Source organism: Microcebus murinus, chromosome 1 (assembly GCF_040939455.1).
Source record: "Microcebus murinus isolate Inina chromosome 1, M.murinus_Inina_mat1.0, whole genome shotgun sequence".
NCBI classification, from domain to species: Eukaryota; Metazoa; Chordata; class Mammalia; order Primates; family Cheirogaleidae; genus Microcebus; species Microcebus murinus.
The window spans coordinates 153,893,747-153,914,628 of NC_134104.1; the positions used below are offsets into that span (position 1 = coordinate 153,893,747).

Below are 20,882 nucleotides of genomic sequence, written 5' to 3' on the forward strand. Positions count from 1 at the left end.
TGAGCCCAGGAGTTTGAGGTTGCTGTGAACTAGGCTGACACCACAGCACTTACTCTAGCCTGGGCAACAAAGCAAGACTCTGTCTCAAAAAAAAAAAAAAAATCCTAAGTCGAAATGCATTTAATACTCCTACCCTACTGAACATCATAGTTTAGGCTAGCCTACTTTACTACCTTATACATGCTCAGAACACTTACATTAGCCTACAGATAGAATAATCTAACACAAGGCCTCTTTTATAATAAAGTATTGAATATCTCATGTAATTTATTGAAGACTATACTGAAAGTGAAAAACAGAATGGTTGTATGGGTACTCAAAGTACATTTTCTACTGAATGCATGCTGCTTTTGCAACAGAGTCGAAAAATTGTTTAAGTCAAACCACTGTAAGTCAGGGACTGTCCATATATATCTTTAATTACTTATATCTGTATTCAAATATCATACTACTTCAATGTGTAATCTAAGGACCTTCCAACAATATATTGACAAGGGACCTTACAAAACATACTTCCAATTTCTCTTTCCCATCCTTTGTTTTTCATATAGTTTTGCTAATGTTCTCATATATTTACTTTCACAAGTTCTATAACCATGTGAAAATGGTATAAATTGATACTACTTTTCTTCAGTCACTAGCTCTCTGGGAGGCCAAAGCGTGCGGATCGTTTGAGCTCAGGAGTTTGAAACCAGCCTGAACAAGAGCGAGACCCCGTCTCTACTATAAATAGAAAGAAATTAATTGGCCAACTAAAAATATATATACAAAAAATTAGAGAAAGGGGGTGGGGGTGGGAGAAGAGAGCAGGAAGACGGCATGACATCCCAAAGAAAGAGAAGGGAGATGTGATCCAGGCCAAGTGGCTTGCTGCTTTTATGGGGACAAAGAGAAAAACAGTAATTATTGTGGAATAATTAGCAGGTAGCTGCCAGATATCAGGTTATCCACCTTTATTGTTTTTTTCTGTTCTTTCTGTTATTTCAGCAAGGCCATCCTTACAATGATACTAAGACATTATCTCTGTCTCTCATTAGCTCATAATTAGAGTTTTGGAGAGTTGGTATCTGATCTTGTTGGGGAGCAGCTTCAACATGGCATCCTGGTGACCTTGCACACATCCACAAAGGCCACGCAGGCAAGGCCCAAACCACAGCTAATCTGAGAACTCCCTGTGGTCCTTCCTGGAACGTGAGAGCCTGCAAGCTGGTGAGGAGCTGCTCCCTGAAGCCATTTCCCACTGTCTTCCTGTCTCTCTTGGGAGGGCTCCGGTGAGGAATGTGGCTTTCTGCCTGGTCCCCTTTAGGGTACAGCTGCTTACTGTAAAACCACGTAACAATCACAGCTGCTTAAAACCAACAAGTGCAAAACTGTGTTTACTGATCTGTTTGTCTTCAAGGAGATCCAGACCTCAGCTGTTTTAAGGAATAAAGCCTCCCTGAAGGCTGGCCCTCTGGGCATTGGCCTGCCTTCCCTGAACTCCCAGGGAGATACGGTATTTCCTGGCAGCTGTCGTGCCTGTGTAAAACTGGTATAAAAACTGTGTTTTTGCAAAAAAGCACCTGATAGAGTTTGGGCGAAACTTGCTGTACAGAGAAAAATGGTCAAAGAAACTATGTGGCTTGGGTGGATACACTGTGTGTAAAAATGTGTAATTGATATTAAAAATGTATTATATCTTTGAACTGTAAATGTTCATAAAGTGTTAGAAAAAATTGCTTTGATGTCCGTTTTCAGGTTTTCACCATATAAATGATGTTCTGTTGGTTAGTAGACCAAAAGTTTCAATCTTAATGGCACTATTATCAGCAGTCAGCAGGAGTGACTAATAAACCCCAACAAAACTCAGAGGCCCGCTTGCCAATTAAAATTTCTTGAAACAATGTGGGTGGATTCACTAAGTCGACCCCTCCAGCAGTCAAAGAAACATTGGTGCCTTTTACAAAAGTAAGAACTCTATGTTCCCGGTACTAAAATTACTGCTGCATGCCAAACTTGTAATTCCAGCCAAAAGGGAGGCCATTTATTGCCAGGTGCAGTGGCATGAGCCTGTAATCCCAGCTACTTGGGAGGCTGAGATGGGAGGATCATTTGAGCCTAGAGTTTGAGACCAGCCTGGGCAACATAGCGAGACCCTGTTTCCCCCACAAAAAGTTGGCCCATTTGTATTACAGTTTAAAAAGCCCACATTACACACGACTCTGGCCCCACCTGCTCCTGCATCAGATCTTTGACCCTCCACCCCCAGGGTAATGGTGGTGCTCATGGCTGTATTTTTCAGGCTATGAGGTGTTTCAGTCCCTCAGCTGATTCTGGCCCTATTATGGCCCTTGAAAATAAATTGTTTTGTTTTATTGGATAGACATTCCACATACCCAAGTAGCGGATACTGCTGAATACTTTGTGGAAATAGATGCTTTGAGCATGAGTGATACTTCTCCTGACTGTAAGGGATGTTCCCAATGGGGGAAGGCCATGGTTAGGACAGTGGTAGTGGGACAAACACACAACTGTGAGCCCTCCAGGCTCCCCTAGCCCACTCATGTGGTGGCAATAAAGCAGTGTAGGGGGCAGGTGGTCCCCAGGCCAATTCAAGACTGAGAGAGGCAGAAGTGCTTGATGATACTATCTAATAGGCTGTGCAGACTGCCCTCAGGCCAATTAGTCCTAAAGAACCTTGAAAAGTATGAGTGTGGATGACCAAAGATTATGCAGACTGGAGTCCGTGACAAAAAGATGTAGCCACTAAGCAATGGTCTCCCAAGGATAGGGACAAAGCATTTGCCTGACTCTACCACCATATACCCCATTTGAGAGGAAATTCCTGGCTTCTTATTGGGTGATAGTGGGTACTGAGAGACTAACAAAGCAACAGCAGCTATTTGATGCCCTAACAACCCTTTCATGGGATAGGTAAAAAATGAAAACACCAATAAAGTAGATTTCTCCCAGTAAAGAAGTAAACTGGGAGTCTAACATCTGCAGGAGGGAAAAAGTGGCTAGTCACTTTCCAGATGTGGAGTCTGTGCCAGGGCTTCCAGAGGGTTTGGTACCCCAATGTTCCTGGAAATGTCTGGACCTGATTTATGGATAGATCAGCTCAGTTAAAGGCTGATGGGGTGTACTGGGCCACTGCAGCTGTTCAGCCTCAAAGAAATCTGTTTAAAACTATACATGAGGCCGGGCGCGGTGGCTCACGCCTGTAATCCTAGCACTCTGGGAGGCCGAGGCAGGAGGATTGCTCGAGGTCAGGAGTTCGAAACCAGCCTGAGCAAGAGTGAGACCCCGTCTCTACTATAAATAGAAAGAAATTAATTGGCCAACTAATATATATATATAAAATTAGCCGGGCATGGTGGCACATGCCTGTAGTCCCAGCTACTTGGGAGGCTGAGGCAGTAGGATCGCTTGAGCCCAGGAGTTTGAGGTTGCTGTGAGCTAGGCTGACGCCATGGCACTCACTCTAGCCTGGCAACAAAGTGAGACTCTGTCTCAAAAAAAAAAAAAAAAAAAAAAAAAACTACACATGAAGGCCGGGCGCAGTGGCTCACGCCTGTAATCCTAGTACTCTGGGAGGCTGAAGCGAGCAGATCGTTGGAGTTCAGGAATTTGAAAACAACTTGAGCAAGAGCGAGACCCCGTCTCTACTATAAAGAGAAAGAAATTAATTGGTCAACTAATATATATGGAAAAAATTAGCCGGGCATGGTGGCACATGCCTGTAGTCCCAGCTACTCGGGAGGCTGAGGCAGTAGGATTGCTTGAGCCCAGGAGTTTGAGGTTGCTGTGAGCTAGGCTGACGCCACGGCACTCACTCTAGCCTGGGCGACAAAGTGAGACTCTGTCTCAAAAAAAAAAAAAAAAAAAAAAAGAAAGGCAGTTTTGGCTCTAAATGTGGCAATTCCCCCAGAAGGGCACCTTCTATTTAAATAGCATATTTAATTCTGAGGTTAGAGAATGAAGGAGAAGGCCTAGACTGGCTATAAGAGTCTCAAACCACATAAATAATTCTTCTCACACTATTTTTTTCTTCCCATGCCTAACCCTGGAAAATCATACTACTGGAATCTACAAGTTGCAAAGGAGAACCAGGCGGTGGGAGACTCTAACCTGGTGCTAATTTTTCTGCCTGGATATGCTTGCTGTATTTGGGCAGTTATGGTTATTGATGATGATCATGAACATGCAGTGACAACTAAGGTGGTCCTGTTTTTATGGCCCACATGTCAGGGGGTGAGAGATGTTGTATGATGGTACAAGGTACATAAGGAAGAAACTGCTAGCCACCCAGGGATGGGTGGCTAGCAGTTGCCCAGGCTACTTTGTTGCCCAGGCTACAGTGAGTGCCATGGCGTCAGCCTAGCTCACAGCAACCTCAAACTCCTGGGCTCAAGCAATCCTGCTGCCTCAGCCTCCCAAGTAGCCGGGACTACAGGCATGCGCCACCATGCCCAGCTAATTTTTTCTATATATATTAGTTGGCCAATTAATTACTTTCTCTTTATAGTAGAGACGGGGTCTCGCTCTTGCTCAGGCTGGTTTCGAACTCCTGACCTCGAGCAATCTGCCCGCCTCAGCCTCCCAGAGTGCTAGGATTACAGGCATGAGCCACTGGGCCCGGCCAAGATTCTTTATTGTAAGAACTCTTAGAAACCTTCCAACAACTGCAGACTTCAGGAGGGAACAGCCTCCACTAGAAATGACAGAACAAGATTAACTTTCTGGACACTGTTATAATTTTCTTAAGCCTTATTCTGGAATTGTTAAAGTCTTTCATATGCTTTCCATAGGCTATAGCAATTATTTTAAGGTTTTTTTTTTTTTTTTTTTTTTTTTGAGACAGAGTCTCACTTTGTTGCCCAGGCTAGAGTGAGTGCCGTGGCGTCAGCCTAGCTCACAGCAACCTCAAACTCCTGGGCTCGAGTGATCCTTCTGCCTCAGCCTCCCGGGTAGTTGGGACTACAGGCATGCGCCACCATGCCCGGCTAATTTTTTCTATATATATTAGTTGGCCAATTAATTTCTTTCTATTTATAGTAGAGACGGTGTCTCGCTCTTGCTCAGGCTGGTTTCGAACTCCTGACCTTGAGCAATCCGCCCGCCTCGGCCTCCCAAGAGCTAGGATTACAGGCGTGAGCCACAGCGCCCGGCCATTAAGGTTTTTTTTTTATTATTTATTTATTTTTGAGACAGAGTCTTGCTCTATTACCCTGGCTAGAGTGCAGTGGCGTCATCATAGATCACCAAATCACCGCAATCTCAAACTCCTGGGCTCAAGCAATCCTCCTGCTTCAGCTTCTTGAGTATCTGGGACTACAGGCACATGCCACCTTGCACAGATAAGTTTTCTAATTTTAGTAGAGATGGGGTTTCACTCTTACACAGGGCTCAGGCTGGTCTTCAACTCCTGACCTCAGCGATCCTCCTGCCTCAGCCTCCTAGAGTGCTAGGATTACAGGTGTGAGCCACTGCACCTGGCCTGTTTTAAGTTTAAATGATTGTTGGACCCTGATCCCACAATCAGCAAACTGTTTTAATTGGTACTACTTTGTATGTGAATGTCAGGTCTATATTTGCCTGCAACACACAAACTAGTCTAAATTGTTCATAGTGGTGATGAAAGGTTGAGCTGGCCTAGACTTCTTGCTGGCCATTTGATTTCTTGCTGGGGTATGTGCAGTTGCCAACTTCTTGCTCTATCTGGATTAATATTACATTTAACTTATTTCGTTCCAGTTGGGGAGCCTGGCTAGTCTGTATTCCACGTGGGCCTGATCATCCTGATGGGAGTCATAGTCATGGTCACTCTTATCTGCTGTTGCCTCAGACATACAGGACAGATTTGGTCCAAACTCCTAACAATACAATTAATTAGAGTATCTGATAGAGTGGCCTAGGTTTCTAAAAAAAATTCGTAGTTGGATATGAGAAAGATCATGGGCTAGGAATAGAGATGTAGGGGAAGGGCTTTACCCTAGTGACCTTGTATATATCCACATGGGCCCTGCAGGCAAGACTTTAACTGCAGCTAATTTGAGTCTTGGCAGAACACCTTGTGATCCTCCTGGAACATGAGAACCTGGGAGGCTTGTGAGGAGCTGCTCTGATGCCATCTTCCATTTGTCTATCTCCTTTATGAGGATTTTGATTAGGTATGTGGCTTTCTGTCCCGGATCCCTCAGGGTATAGCTGTAAACTATAAAATTGTTCAAGTGCAGTCCAGAACTTGTTCCTCAGCTGCCCTATCATTTGTGATGCAGTCATCTGGTCTCTTTTGTTGTGGTGTCACTTTGTATAAGGGCCATGAGTAGCTGGTACCTTTGGCTACTTTTCCTTTTGCTATCCATATGTAATACACTGTCAGAATGTAAAAAGAGTTCATTGTTACTTAACCTGCCAAATCTGTCAGGATTTCGCTAGATCTTGTGCTTAATTGATATTACAATAGATTGGATGCAGAAGTAGATAGAAAACTCTGCTGCTTCTATTAAATTGGACATTAAAGAAATCAGCAAAAATGTTCAATAATGCTTCCTTTGTCACTAAATTTTAAAAAGAAAAACAGATTTTCTTTTTTTTTTTTGAGACAGAGTCTCACTTTGTTGCCCAGGCTAGAGTGAGTGCCGTGGCATCAGCCTAGCTCACAGCAACCTCAAACACCTGGCTCAAGCAATCCTTCTGCCTCAGCCTCCCAAGTAGCTGGGACTACAGGCATGCGCCACCATGCCCGGCTAATTTTTTCTATATATATTAGTTGGCCCATTAATTTATTTCTATTTATAGTAGAGACGGGGTCTCGCTCTTGCTCAGGCTGGTTTCGAACTCCTGACCTTGAGCAATCCGCCCGCCTCGGCCTCCCAGAGAGCTAGGATTACAGGCGTGAGCCACCGCGCCCGGCCAGAAAAACAGATTTTTAATGAAATATTTATGTTAACAATGAGTTTATTATTGTTTTAAAAATAAATATATAGGCTGGGCGTGGTGGCTCATACCTGTGATCCTAGCACTCTGGGAGGCTGAGTCCGGCGGATCGTTTTTTTTTTTCTTGAGACAGAGTCTCACTCTGTTGCCCAGGTTAGAGTGCCATGGTGTCAGCCTAGCTCACAGCAACCTTCAACTCCTGGACTCAAGCAATCCTTCTGCCTCAGCCTCCCAAGTAGCTGGGATTACAGGTACGTGCCACCATGCCCGGTTAATTTTTTCTATATATTTTAGTTGGCCAATTAATTTTCTTTCTATTTTTAGTAGATACAGGGTCTCACTTTTGCTCAGGCTGGTTTCGAACTCCTGACCTTGAGCGATCCACCCACCTCGGCCTCCCAGAGTGTTAGGATTACAGGTGTGAGCCACTGCACCTGACCCAGGCGGATCATTTGAACTCAGGAGTTCGAGACTAACCTGAGTAAGAGCGAGACCCCAGCTCTACCAAAAATAGAAAAAATTAGCCAGGCATAGTGGCACATGCCTGTAGTGCCAGCTACTAGGGAGGCTGAGGCAAGAGGATCGCTTGAGCCCAGGAGTTTGAGGTTGCTGAGCTAGGCTGACACCATGGTGCTCACTCTAGCTCAGGCAACAGAGTGAGACTGTCTCAAAAAAAAAAAAAAAAAAAAAAAAAGAAACACAGCATACACCCTCCAATTTCCATGCCCAGTTTTTTAGCCACACTCTCATGTCTGTCCTCCAGTAGTGGCTCTAAGGCCCTCTTAGCCACCTGTCTTACATTCCCAGGGTCCACAGCCAAGATTCCTAACAAGTTTGCCTCACTCCCTTCTTGGCCCAGGGCTGGCTCTACCCAACACCTTATGATTGTACCTTGGAGGGCTGTCTCCTCAGGCCCAGTGTCTTTATTTGTTAAGATGGTATTTGCCACAGAAAGAGGGGAGAGATGTTTGTGTAACCAAAAAAACCTAGGCTTGGTTTTGTTGCTGGAGAGGAAGAAGGAGGAGGAGAGAGAAAAGGAGTGGAGGGTCTAGGGGCCTTTGTCCACTGCCTCTCACCAGCAGTGGTTGATCTCCAGGGAGTCCCCGAGGTTAGCCTGGCTGGGGTAAGAGCAAGGAGCACCTGGGACGTAGGTTCTCCCCACCACGTTCAACTCAGGCACTACTGCCTGGTCTGCCACTGTAATGCTGTCCCCTTCCATGGCCTTGGATAAGAGCCACAGAGGGGTGTGTGTGTATGTGTGTGTGTGTGTGTGTGTGTGTATGTGTGTGTGTTTTCTTTGAGGGTTGCTGAGCAGGGAAGGGGTGGGTCACCATCATGCCACGTGCCCTCAAAGCTGGTTCTCCTATCAAAAAACTAAACTGGAAAAATTAACAGTTGTATATATGCTTTAAACATCATGGGGGAAAAAGTTTATTTTCTATTAAAATCCACTTAGATACTATAGAGACACCAGTCATGCCTGGCCCAGCAAGACCACTGTCAGGTCCAGACAGTCACAGGAAGACAGGCAGAGGGGACCTCCTCCCATGCCAGAGTGGATAGCCTTGGGTGCCTTCTGGTCAAGAACCACTCCTTCCTTTGTCTCCTTGAACAGGGGTTGAAATCAGGTCTATAACGGCCCCATCTCTGCAATGACAGGCTTGAGATGTTGTAAGATCTTCAGAATAAAGGGCTGTGGAGAAGGAGGTATGGAGAAGGGAATAGCTGCTCTTTGGTGTAGGGCTGATGGCTCATTTCTGAAGGATGATAAGGGGTCTCAGATTCAAATGGCTGCAGGGCCCAATAAGTAAAACAGATCAGGGCAGTCCCTGTCTCCTGCTGACCTTGTCCTTCAACCCCACCCCTGAAGTTCGCTGGCTCTGCCCATTTTTTGGCAGTTTTGTTTGGCCCTTCAAATGCCTCACTCCTTTTTCATGAACTTTGTCCCCCAGTGCACACTCCTCCCTCAGTGCCCATTGAGGGACTGCTCCTTGTCCCCTGGTGCCGACTCTTCCCTTGCTATACACTGAGGGACTGCTCCCTGTCCCTCAGTGCAGACTTGCTCTTCAGTACAGACTTTTCCCTTTGTTTCCTAAATTTTCTCTTACTGTTGAATTGGTGCCTGCAGGGTAGGCTAGTGGGGAAAAGTTGGAGTTCAGGGAGGGAGGATACCAGAGGGGCTACTTGCTTCCTCTGCTACTTGTCCAACTTCCAGGGAAGTGAGGATAGGGCCTTCCAAGGTCAGTTGAAGTGGCTATCACTGATTACCTAACCTCAGCCTCCATGAGTAGTGGCCCCACCTTCTTTTCCACAGTTTTAGCACCTTAGGTCCTCTGCGTTTAGAGGCCGCTTTCCCATGAGGCTTTGTGGGAGTATTCTTTTAACTCAATCCCAGGGGTCGTGATTTTCTGCAGCTGCTTCCTTTCTACCGTCATTTCCTCTCTTCCCCTAACTTGTTGCCCTTACTTTCCCATCTTGAGGGGACCCTTCATACCCTGACCTCAGGAATACCTCTTTCTAGGCCTTGGGGTGAGGGGTGGGGACCAAGGCTCCCACACTGGCACTTGTGGTTCAGATGCTGGGCCCTATGGTGAGCCTCTCTCCAGGAAAGGAAGAGGGGAGGGTGGGGACAAGGGTCAGGCATTTATGATGAGTCAGTCTTTAAGGGATCATGAGCTCTCAGAACCTTAGAATTCAGGACCCGTGAATCCTGGGTATCCCCTAGAGAACTGGGATAAAAGTGGGCTCAGATTAGGGATCCAGGGCTGGTCAACATTTGAACTGAATCACATATTCATCCTAACCTTGGATGATTCAAAGGGCCATATTTAACTAAGAAGAGTGGCCTTAAGGAGTTTGTGCGATGATGAATTCATGGGAGGGAGATGATTAGATGAGGGTTTGAACTTGGAGATTCCATGGGGGAGAATTTTGTGTGGTGTGAGGCTGACCAGTGAGAAAACTTGTGAATGTTCTCATAGGTACTGGGAAGAAGTGTCTGTCTTTTGAAATATCAAAACAGTTATGGATTGCTATGTTACCTATTGTTTTCTAGCTGAATTCATACTGAAGTAATTTTTATTAATTTGATATATTTTAATCATAAGTGTTTTATGTAACATTAAAATGTATACAAATACAGAAATAGAAAATGAATTTACTCAATTTCAAGTTAAAACAAACATATCTAACCATTTTTTTTTTTTTTTTTTGAGACAGAGTCTGACTCTGTTGCCCAGGCTAGAGTGCCATAGTGTCAGCCTAGTTCACAGAAACCTCAAATTCCTGGGCTCAAGGGATCCTCCTGCCTCAGCTTCCCGAGTAGCTGGGACTACAGGCATGCGCCACCATGCCCAGCTAATTTTTTCTATATCTTTTTATTTTATTTTTTATTAATTTTTTTGAGATAGAGTCTCACTCTGTTGCCCGGGCTAGAGTGCCATGGTGTCAGCTTAGCTCACAGCAACCTCAAACTCCTGGGTTCAAGCGATCCTTCTGCCTCAGCCTCCAGAGTAGCTGGGACTACAGGCATGCACCACCATGCCCGGCTAATTTTTTCTATATATTTTTAGTTGGTCAATTAATTTCTTTCTATTTTTAGTAGAGACGGGGTCTCGCTCTTGGCTCAGGCTGGTTTCAAACTCCTGACCTTGAGCAATCTGCCCGCCTTGGCCTCCCAAAGTGCTAGGATTACAGGTGTGAGCCACCTTGCCCGGCCAGGACCAAATGTCTTAACCATCTTTATGTTTAGGATGTCTTGAATCTAGAATTTATGAAAATAAATGTTTGCATAATCCAACAAAGGAGATGAAGAAATAGGCAGAGAAGGAGAAAACCAAGACTGTGGGGATCAGGAAAGTCAAGAGAAGAGAGTGTTTCTGGAGAATGAAGCAATACTGAATACTGTTGGGAAGTCAAGCTGATGAAGCTTGAAAGGTACCCTCTAAATGTGGCCACATGGAGGATCCAGTAGAACACAGATTTTTATTGATAAAGATAGGCCAAATGTTGCTTATACAGAGTCACTGCATTTTTCAGGCTAGTCAATTAGGCAAGCTTCTCCTTGAAGAAGGATGAATGGTTCTCACCAAAAAGAGGAGTGATCACTTTTCTGAATCACCATCAGCATTCCGAAGAGGTAGATAGAAAGCTAGGTTCTGGAGGATGTGTAGTGAAGAGCTAGGCCCTCTGGCAGGTGGTGGTACCCAGCAGAGATGGCACCTGAGGATTCTCTGGTCCTAGGAGAAGGCTTTGGACCAGAGGTCTATGAAAAAAGTCTGGGCATTGCCACTGGTCTTCACAGACTGGCAGGCCTGCATCAGGCTGATCCTGGGTCTCCTGACCCAGCTGCACGATGGACGCCTCCCTCTGGACTGTAGCACACAGGGCCACAGCGCAGCTGGGGCTCCTCCTCCTCATACCAGCGCTGTTCACTGAAGTCAGGGAAGAAGGCTGCAATCTCTCTGCTGGCTGAAACTACAGAGTCTATAAGGGGAGATGAGACAAAAGGGATTCTCATAGAGAGTGCTGAGTAGAAGCAAGAGGCAGTCATAATCAGGTTCAGAAACCTGAGCGTCTACTTCTGCCTGCCCTCTCCATCTCAGGGCGTATAGAGAAAGTCCATGGGCCACATCTGCCAAGATGGCTACAAAGGGCCAGAAACACAAATGGGCAGAAAGCACACTGGAAGGATCTGGCTATCAACCTTACCTTACAGCCTGCCCATTAACCCCAAAACATCCTCCCTTATTTGTGGCTGTGGATAAGGGAAACAGACTCACCTGAGCCATGGGTGGTGTTGCGAGTGTCAGTAAGGCCGAAACTCCCACGAATTGAATCTGGGGCCATGTGGCGTGCTCGAAACACTCTGGTAGGTCCCATTAGTGTCCTCCAGAGCTGGATGGCATCCTTGTGGGCGAGGATGTAGGCTCGGATTGGCCCACTGTGAACAAAAGGAGCACATGAAGAAATCCGGCCATCCAGTCTAGGAGGGCATGCTGTGGGCAGGGCATGAAATGAAGGTACACTATACATCCTGAGAGCTTCCCTGCCTTTCTAGCTAAGTACCAGTGCTGCTTCACACAGAAGATGAGGGAGGGCTGCTGGTGATGTACAAGAAAGGCCACAGAGATCAGCAGAGTTGCTACACAGCACTCAATGATACTTTCCTACAGCCGTGGGACAGGCGCCTAACAGATCAGTGTTGGCTCAGTTAGAGCCCCCAGCCCATGTTTCTTCAGGCTTGACATTGATTACTTTATTTTTTATTGTTTTGAGACAGAGTCTCGCTCTGTTGCCTGGCTTAGAGTGCCATGGTGTCAACCTAGCTCACAGTAACTTCAAACTCCTGGGCTCAAGTGATCCCCAGCTAATTTTTTTTTTCAATTTTTAGTAGAGACAGGTCTCACTCTTGATCAGGTTGGTCTCAAATTCCTGATCTCAAGCGATCCTCCCACCTTGGCCTCCCATAGTGCTAGGATTATAGGCATGAGCCACCACACCAGGCCCTGACATTGATTACAACTTTAAGAGTAGCAAATCTCCTCTTTGGGGGTGTACTTTAAAAAAAAGAAAAAGAAAAAAAGAAAAGAGTAGCAAATGAAATAAACAAATCAATTTAGGGGGCAGGGAAGATATGCCTCAGTGAATAAAGATGTTGGAACAAAAATGAGAAGTACCTGGCCATGAACTCTACCAGCCGCTGATAGAAAAAACGCCCTGCAAAGAGAGAGTACCTTCATCAAGATACCTTCATCTTGGTGCCCAAGAGAACATTTTGTTCTTCTACCTCCTTACCTAGAATAATAAAAACTGTTTTAGGGAAAAAAAACAATGATGTTAGAGTCTGACAAACCTGGGTCTGAATCCAGGCTGTCATTTACAACCTATGTAGTTTTGGGTGAGTCATTAACCTCCCTAACTCGGTTTCCTAATCTGTGTTTGGGGGTTGTTATAACAATACTACTTTTTAGGATTGTTGGGAGAATTAAATGAGCATTCAGGTGATGTTTGACAGTAAATACTAACTGTTAACTACTGATATTATTATCAGGACATAAAATTAAGTTTCTGGTTGGGACTATGAATGAGGTAGAACCTTCGTAGAAGAAAAAGATTAATAATCACAAAAAGTTTGTGTATAAACAAAGAGTTTAGAGGACTTGGCTACAATTTTACACAGTTGGTAGGTCAGAGAGAGCCTGCCATTATATGTTCCAGCTAAGTCTCTCTTACAGGCCTCTGGGGATTGAGAAGCCTTCCGTTCAGAGGACACCTGGTCCTACCTTCATGCTCTTGGTAAAACCTCTGGCAGTCTTCTTTTCTCCACAGTAGTTCTCTCATTCGTACAATAAGGAACTTGTTGCTCAGAATCTGCTGATGAACAGCCTGGATAAAGACCACCCCAAAAATAAAAATCAACAGTAATCCAAAGCTGGCCAAAAGAAACCATGAGGATCCCCTGCAGTGTAGGACTTGAGGGTCTGTCCTGTTGGTGGGTCAGAAGAAAAAACAAGGTGCGGTGAGGTCAAGACCTTTGGTCACACAGCCAGAGTGTCAGCTCAGATGGAAGGGGATAGGAAGTGCTGGCTCTGTCCTTCCACACCTATGGCCCCTTGAGCTCACAGGACCCACCATCCAGACTACCACAAAAGTCTTTTGTTAGTGGTCCTGCCTTGAGTTTCTCTCTCTCTAAACCATCACATTTGATAGATTACAAACCCTATAATTTACATATCACACTCTGGTCAGAAGGTTTTAGTTAGTTCTGTTATTCACGGAATGAAGTTCAACCACTTTAGCCCAGCGTTCAAGGCTGCACTTTCCTTGCCCTCTACCACTTCCAATTCTCTAGTCTCAACAACCCAGCTGCTGGTGGCGCTCAGACCCAGCACACATGTGTTCCTGCCTCATGTCTGCCTTCCTTGGAGCACCTGTCCTCCTCCTGCTGCTAACCAAAGTCCACCCTCCCTTTGAGGCGTGGCCAAGTCCCACCAATTCCAGTTTATTCCCGACTGCTCTGATCTTCTTCTGCCCACAGTGGGCTGATCTAGTAGTGTTGCCCAGTACTTCTCGAATTGTGGTAGGCAGAATCCTAAAATAACCCCCACTTCCACTAAGATTTCTCACCCTAATCCTCATGACTGTGAATATGATACAACATGATTATGTTACATTACATAACAAAAGGGATTTTACATAAATAATTAAGGTTACTAATCAGTTGACTTTGCTATAATCAAATGGAGATTATCCAGGAGGGCCTAATTAATCCCATGAGCCCTTTAGAGCAGTTTTCTCTGGGTGAAGGATGAAGTCAGATTCAAAGCATGAGAAGGATCTGATTGCACTGTTGCTGTGTTGAAGATGGAATGGGCGATGTAAAGAATTTGAGTGGTTTCTAGAAACTGAGAGCAGTTGCTGCCTGAAGGCCAGCAAGGAAATGGGGACCTCAGTCCTATAATCACAAGAACTGAACTCTGCCAAAAACCTGAATGAGCCTGGAAGTGGATTCTTCCCCAGACACTCCAGATAAGGGCCCACTCTGCTGATACCTTGACTTTGGCCCTGCAAGACCCTAACAAGATAACCCAGCTAAATCTATTGGACCTCTAAACTATAGAATTGTAAAATAACAAACCAATAACTGTTATTTTAAGCTCTTGATATGTGGTAATTTGTTATGTAGCAATATAAACGAACACATATATATTGTCTTGAGATTTGGGTTCCTTTTATTATTGTATTGGGTCCTTTCTTATATTTTAGATCTACCCCAAGTCTTCCATAGATTTTTAGTCTCCTTAGGGTCATAGTTCATGGCTTGACCCCATAGCATCTAGCACAGGACTGTGCTGTCAGTTGCCACAAGTGTCCCTATAGCACCTGAAACAGTAGCAATGCCCAGTGCATACAGTAGAGGCTTAGGGTTTGTTCTTACCTCCAGAATCACTGGGTGAGCGACTGCATCAGGCTTGATCAGGGCTAGAGTGAGCTGGAGAGCCTGAGGGCTTCGCAAGATTGAGGTCATCTCACTTCTGCTATCAGAGAACTGAATTATGCACCCATCAGTGCTACACTCCCACCCTTCCCTACTCTGGAGCTACACAGACTTACAAGCCAACCAGTGCCCTCACTCCTGACACTCATAAAGCACCTGACAGTTTCATCATAAGGCTGTTTTTAATTTTATTTAATTTAATTGCCCATTTTGGGCTCATGGGATTGAGGGAAGGGAGTAGTAGAGGGGGCATTCAAGTTGTCTTGTGGATTACACAATCTGGTTTGTGCAACTGTAAGCCTACAAGGGAGTTTTCCATTCAAGAGAAATAAAAGTTTAAATACTACCTGCCTCTGCCAATACTCTCTTCCCTTCCTAACTTCCTTTTGTATTTTACAGAGGATTTACAATTTACACTTCTAAACAGCCTGGCCACAAGGATATAATGACTGATTCCCCTCTTAAGGCCCTCTGACCCATAGTGTTCTCCTATTAATTCTAGAACTGGAAGATAGATGGACAAGAATTGGGGTGTTGTCAGGATACCAAAAAGTCCATTGGATATACACCACCTCTTATCTAATATTATGAGTAAGTCAGGAACTCCCCTCCCCAAATCAAACCTGTTAAGACACTCAGCTGTCCTCAGTGGCAAGATCTGTAGACATGCATCTCCAAGGTCAGGGACTGTTCATAACCATTTTGCATTTGAAGCAGCTGAAATAGTGCCAGGCACAAAGGTGTTTGATCAGTTTTATTGACTAAATAAACCTATACAGACTTATTTCTATTCATTTTTGTAATCCTAGTGTCTAGCATGGTGTAAGAGCTCAACAAATAATTATGGAAATGATATAATGAATATAAAAATATTTTATAAACTGGACTAAGATTTGAAGTCTTTTCCAATTGTGAAATTCTATTTACATGTGAAAAATTGATCGCTTCTACAGGAATAAAGACTAGGTCTCAAAATATTATCTCTGATTTGCCAACAAATACAGAGAAAGCTTCCATGGACACATGGAGGGGCAGAATCTGAACATCCTCATTTTTCTTAGCTTGAAGGCAGCCTTATAATCACATTAGCAGTGGTGTCAGGGTCTGGCCCAAACAAAGAAATGCCACAATCTCTTCTGTTCATGCCCTTTCTATAGCTGTTAAGTTGATGTTTCACTCAAACCATAAAACCAAGGCCAACCAGTACAAGATGAGCCAACTCACTCTCCCTAATGCCCAGGAGGTGAGTAACCTGGCATCTTTGCCAGTTATCTATGAAGACATCCATGACACCTCCCCTCCCTCACCCTCCATAACCACACTATCACCAACTTCTGGCAATTTTATCTACCCAAAATCCATACAATTCTCTCCCACTCAACTGGTAACATCCCAGTCCAAGACACCATCATTCCTCCCTGGACATCTTTGCAGCCTTCTCACTGGTCTCCTGGTTTCTATTCCTGTCACTCTCTACAATCTGTTCTCCACACACAGCCAGTGTGAACTAAAAATCCAAATCTAATCATACTATTCCCTCCATAGCCTTTTTTTTTTTTTTCTTTTTTTTTTTTTTTGAGACAGAGCCTCGCTTTGTTGCCCAGGCTTGAGTGAGTGCCGTGGCATCAGCCTAGCTCACAGCAACCTCAGACTCCTGGGCTCAAGCGATCCTACTGCCTCAGCCTCCCAAGTGGCTGGGACTACAGGCATGCGCCACCATGCCCAGCTAATTTTTTCTATATATATTAGTCGGCCAATTAATTTCTTTCTATTTATAGTAGAGACGGGGTCTAGCTCTTGCTCAGAGCTGGTCTTGAACTCCTGACCTCCAGCAATCCGCCTGCCTCGGTCTCCCAGAGTGCTAGGATTACAGGCATGAGCCGCAGTGCCCGGCCTATACTTTGCTCTTATAGTAAAAACCAAAATCCTTATCATGGTCTACCAGGCTTTGCATGATCTCTGGGTCCCTGCGCACCTCTCTAGCCTCATCTGGAACCCATACTACTTAAGTTTCTCTTGCTCCAGCCTCATGGGCCTTTCAATTTCAAAAGACTTTCTGGGCCGGGCGCGGTGGCTCACGCCTGTAATCCTAGCACTCTGGGAGGCCGAGGCGGGTAGATTGCTCGAGGTCAGGAGTTTGAAACCAGCCTGAGCAAGAGTGAGACCCGTCTCTACTATAAATAGAAAGAAATTAATTGGCCAACTAAAAAAATATATATAGAAAAATTAGCTGGGCATGGTGGCGCATGCCTGTAGTCCCAGCTACTCGGGAGGCTGAGGCAGGAGGATCGCTTGAGCCCAGGAGTTTGAGGTTGCTGTGAGCCAGGCTGACGCCACGGCACTCACTCTAGCCTGGGCAACAAAGTGAGACTCTGTCTCAAAAAAAAAAAAAAAACCCAAACCAAAAAAAAAAAAAAAAACAAAAACCAAAAGACTTTCTGGCCTGACGGTCTTTGTGTGACTAGTTTTCGCAGTTGTTTTTTTTTTTTTTTGAGACAGAGTCTCACTGTGTTGCCCAGGCTAGAGTGCCGTGGTGTCAGCCTAGCTCACAGCAACCTCAAACTCCTGGGCTCAAGCAATCCTCCTGCCTCAGCCTCCCGAGTAGCTGGAACTACAGACATGTGCCACCACGCCCAGCTAATTTTTATATGTATATATATTTTAGTTGTACAGCTAATTTCTTTCTATTTTTTAGTAGAGACGGGGGTCTCGCTCTTGCTCAGGTTGGTCTCGAACTCCTGACGATCCTCCCACCTCAGCCTCCCAAACTGCTAGGATTACAGGTGTGAGCCACTCCGCAGTTCTGAAAGTGCTTTTCGGGTTACCTCATACTCAGCACTGGATCTTAGCTCACTTCCCCTGTTACACTTTCTCACACCTTGCAAGTTCCCTTCAGTTACGTCTTCCCCACTAAAAGGTCAGCTTCAGGAAAGCAGTGCCTGGCACACAGCTGGCTCTCCACAGTACTCGTTGAATGAATCAGTGAACGAACCTGATCCAGCCATTCCAAGGGCAGGCTGCTAGGGGCCCTCTAGGGGACACGCGGCCTTTAGAGAGGACGTGGTTCCTTTCCTAACGCAGCTTGAGTCGTGGCTCTCTCGGTTCTTGATATACAACAAAAGTCGACAAGTCGAAAAACTTGCTCAACTTAAAGGTGACTCCGTCAGAGAATTAACCTCTCCGCGCGGCCAGGACCCGCAGCGCCCCCAACCCCGCCCCGCCCCCAGCGTGGCCACGCCCCCAGCCCCCAGGCTCGCGGCTGCCGCTCTCGACCTGGCGCCCCCGCCCCTACTTCTCTAGGCCTGCAGCCGCGCGACTCCCGCTCCTTGTACCCAGGCGCTAGCACCACCCCAGATTCTGGGCTATCCGGAGCCACGGTTCAGTGGGAGACCGGGTCGGGATTCACCTGGCCCGCCACGGCGCTAGCCACCGCACACGGCGCAGGTTAGCCGCGCGGCGCTGGCGGGGTCCTTCAGGCGTTCTGGCGGGCAGCCCTCCTGGGGCCCTCGCACGGCTTCGTAGCGGCCGCGAGGCCGTGGGCGGGGTCGACAGTGGAATGGGCGGTGTGTGGGGGCGTGACTACGCGGGCAGTACGCTTGGCCCCGGCCGGAGGTGCGGCCCCTTGCTGCACCAGGGCCGGCCTTCCGACGGCTCCTGTCTCTCTGCGCAGGACCGGAAGAGAGAATGAAGCTGTTCTGGCCAGCTGGACTCAGATTGCGGGAACGGCCACTCCGAGGCTGACTCGGGAGCTCTCGGGCGGGAGGGACTGTGAGGCCAGGGTCCTGGCGCCGCGCTACCCTGGGAGGCGGGACGGAGAGAGGACGGGATGCGCGGTTCAGGGCGGCAGCCCGGCAGGGGGCAGTGCGCACCAGCTGGGACTCCGGCCTGGACCTTGCCCGACGCGTTTCTTTCTTTGCCTAAGGCAGTGCCTGGCACATGATTGGTGCCCAATATTTATCAAAAAGTACGCGGAGGGCAAAGAACTTGTGTGCTCCATCGCGAGGGCACAGGCAGCCATTGAAAGTCTTTTTTTTCTTTTATTTTTTTTAGAGAGTTTCACTCTGTCGCCTTGGGTAGAGCGCAGTGGCGTCATGTAGCTCACTGCAGCCTCAAACTCCTGGGCTCAAGCGATCCTCTTGCCTCAGCCTCCTGAGGACTACAGGCGCGTGCCACCATGCCCGTCTAATTTTTTTCTATTTTTAGTAGATATGGGGTTCGCTCTTGCTCAGGCTGATCTCGAACTCCTGAGCTCAAGCGATCCTCCCATCTCAGCCTCCCAGAGTGCTAAGATTACAGGCTTGAGCCACTGCGCCGGCCTTAAAGTCATTTTCTAGTAAGTTCTACATCTTTTCTCAGCAATTTCTATTGACTGATTTTTTTTTCGTCTGTATATACGCCATGCTTTCTTGTTTCTTTGCATGTGTCATAATTTTTTGTTGAAAACTGGACATTTTAAATAGTGTGGCAACTCTGGAAATCAGATTCTCCCCCTTCCCCAGGGTTTGTGGTTGTTTATTGTTGCTGCTGTTTGTTTGTTTAATGGCTTTTATCAACTAATTTTGTAAAGTCTGTATCCTTTGTAATGTGTAACCAAGGAAGACTGTAGTCCATTAGTTTAGTGCTCATCAAATGATTGACCATTGTGTTCCCTAAATACTTTAAAACAGTAAATCCTTTTACCTTCAATGGTCAGGCAGATAGTTTACAACTCTTGCCTTAGACTTCACTTCTTGCTTTGCAGAGCCTGAAGTGCAGCCAAGGGCCTTCCAAAGTTTCTCCTGCTTATATGCACAGACCTGCTCATGCCTATGGTCTTCTAGATTCCTAGGAATGTGCCAAAGCTTTTTTTGAAAGCACCCTAGACATTCTATTCTCAGTTTTTCTTTTAAGTTTTTTGGTTAGCTTTTTGTTTGCTCCAAGTGTTATTGCCTGAAGCTGTTGCAAATTTTAAAAATTGGTACTGGTTGGTTTCAACAAATTCCCCAGGGTAAATGTTCTCAGTCAGGTTAAAAAAAAAAAAAAAGCCTGCTAGAGGTTTCTAGGGAACTGCCAGGCAAATCAAATAATGATAATTCTCTGGAAATGGTGTTTTGTGGGAGCTCAAAACTTGTTCTTTTCCCTTCAGTGTTTACTAAGTAGCTAATTTCCAGCATGATTGCAGGGCTGTTGGTTTTTAAGGCTACAGCAAAGCTGGGGTAGGGGGAATGGGTATAGGGTATGTTAAAAACACCACAAAGCTTGTTCTACTTAATAAAATTTAGCTATCTTCCTGAATAAATGCTACTTGTATTTTTGTAGGCCTTTAGTTCGTTTTTAAGTAGCACTCTGGGAGGCCAAGGTGGGAGGATTGCTTGAGCTCAGGAGTTCAGGACCAGCCTGAGCAATAGCTAGACCCTGTCTCTACTAAACATAGAAAAAATTAGCCATGCAACTAAAAATATAAATAATTAGTTTGGCGTGGTAGCTTGTGCCTGTAGTCCCAGCTATTTGGGAAACTGACGCAGGAGGATTGCTTGAGCCCAGGAGGTGGAGGTTGCTATGAGCTAGGCTGATGCCACGGCACTTGCCCAGGCAACAGAGCAAGACTGTCTCCAAAAAAATAACTAAATAAAAAATAAAGAGTCTCCCTGAGACTCTGCCTAACTCCCTCTTGAAGCTTGGATATTTTCCTTTAGGTGGACAATTTTAATCAAAGCATTTGATAAGCAGGATGCTTCTGAAGCTGCAGGTCACGTGGGGCACATTAGAATCCATCAGCTTGAATTCAGTGGAGGTGCTCTGCCTGTCTCATCTCTTTCTTCCTCAAGTTTTGTCATTATATTCAATATCCACCTATTTTATTTCTGCAAGCATTCACAGCTCTCTCTAATCTGAGGGAAATACATATCACACTCAATGAACAGTGCCATCAAATCTAAAATTCTTCTCTTTAAAAATTTTGGAATTGTGGAATCTCTGTGTT

The 20,882-nt window shown here is 45.7% G+C and overlaps 1 protein-coding gene across 9 annotated transcripts; it reads right to left on the bottom strand.

Moving 5' to 3' along the window:
- Positions 1-10,885: 10,885 nt before the first annotated feature.
- On the bottom strand, positions 10,886-18,474 carry NME6 (NME/NM23 nucleoside diphosphate kinase 6). Of its 9 annotated transcripts, XM_012771140.3 has the most exons (8): positions 18,327-18,464; positions 17,913-18,024; positions 15,544-15,637; positions 14,861-14,957; positions 13,206-13,308; positions 12,600-12,639; positions 11,703-11,863; positions 10,886-11,406 (listed from the first exon to the last, which is right to left on the bottom strand). In XM_012771140.3, the coding sequence occupies exons 4-8, from the start codon at positions 14,948-14,950 to the stop codon at positions 11,240-11,242; spliced, it is 561 nt and encodes a 186-aa protein (XP_012626594.1). In that variant the 5' UTR covers positions 14,951-14,957; positions 15,544-15,637; positions 17,913-18,024; positions 18,327-18,464; the 3' UTR covers positions 10,886-11,239. The 9 variants fall into 9 exon arrangements, with proteins under 9 accessions (XP_012626594.1, XP_075863453.1, XP_012626597.1 ...); XM_076007338.1 differs by lacking the exon at positions 17,913-18,024 and having other exon boundaries at positions 14,861-14,960; positions 18,327-18,474; XM_012771143.3 differs by lacking the exon at positions 17,913-18,024 and having other exon boundaries at positions 18,327-18,473.
- Between the last annotated feature and the right edge of the window lie 2,408 nt (positions 18,475-20,882).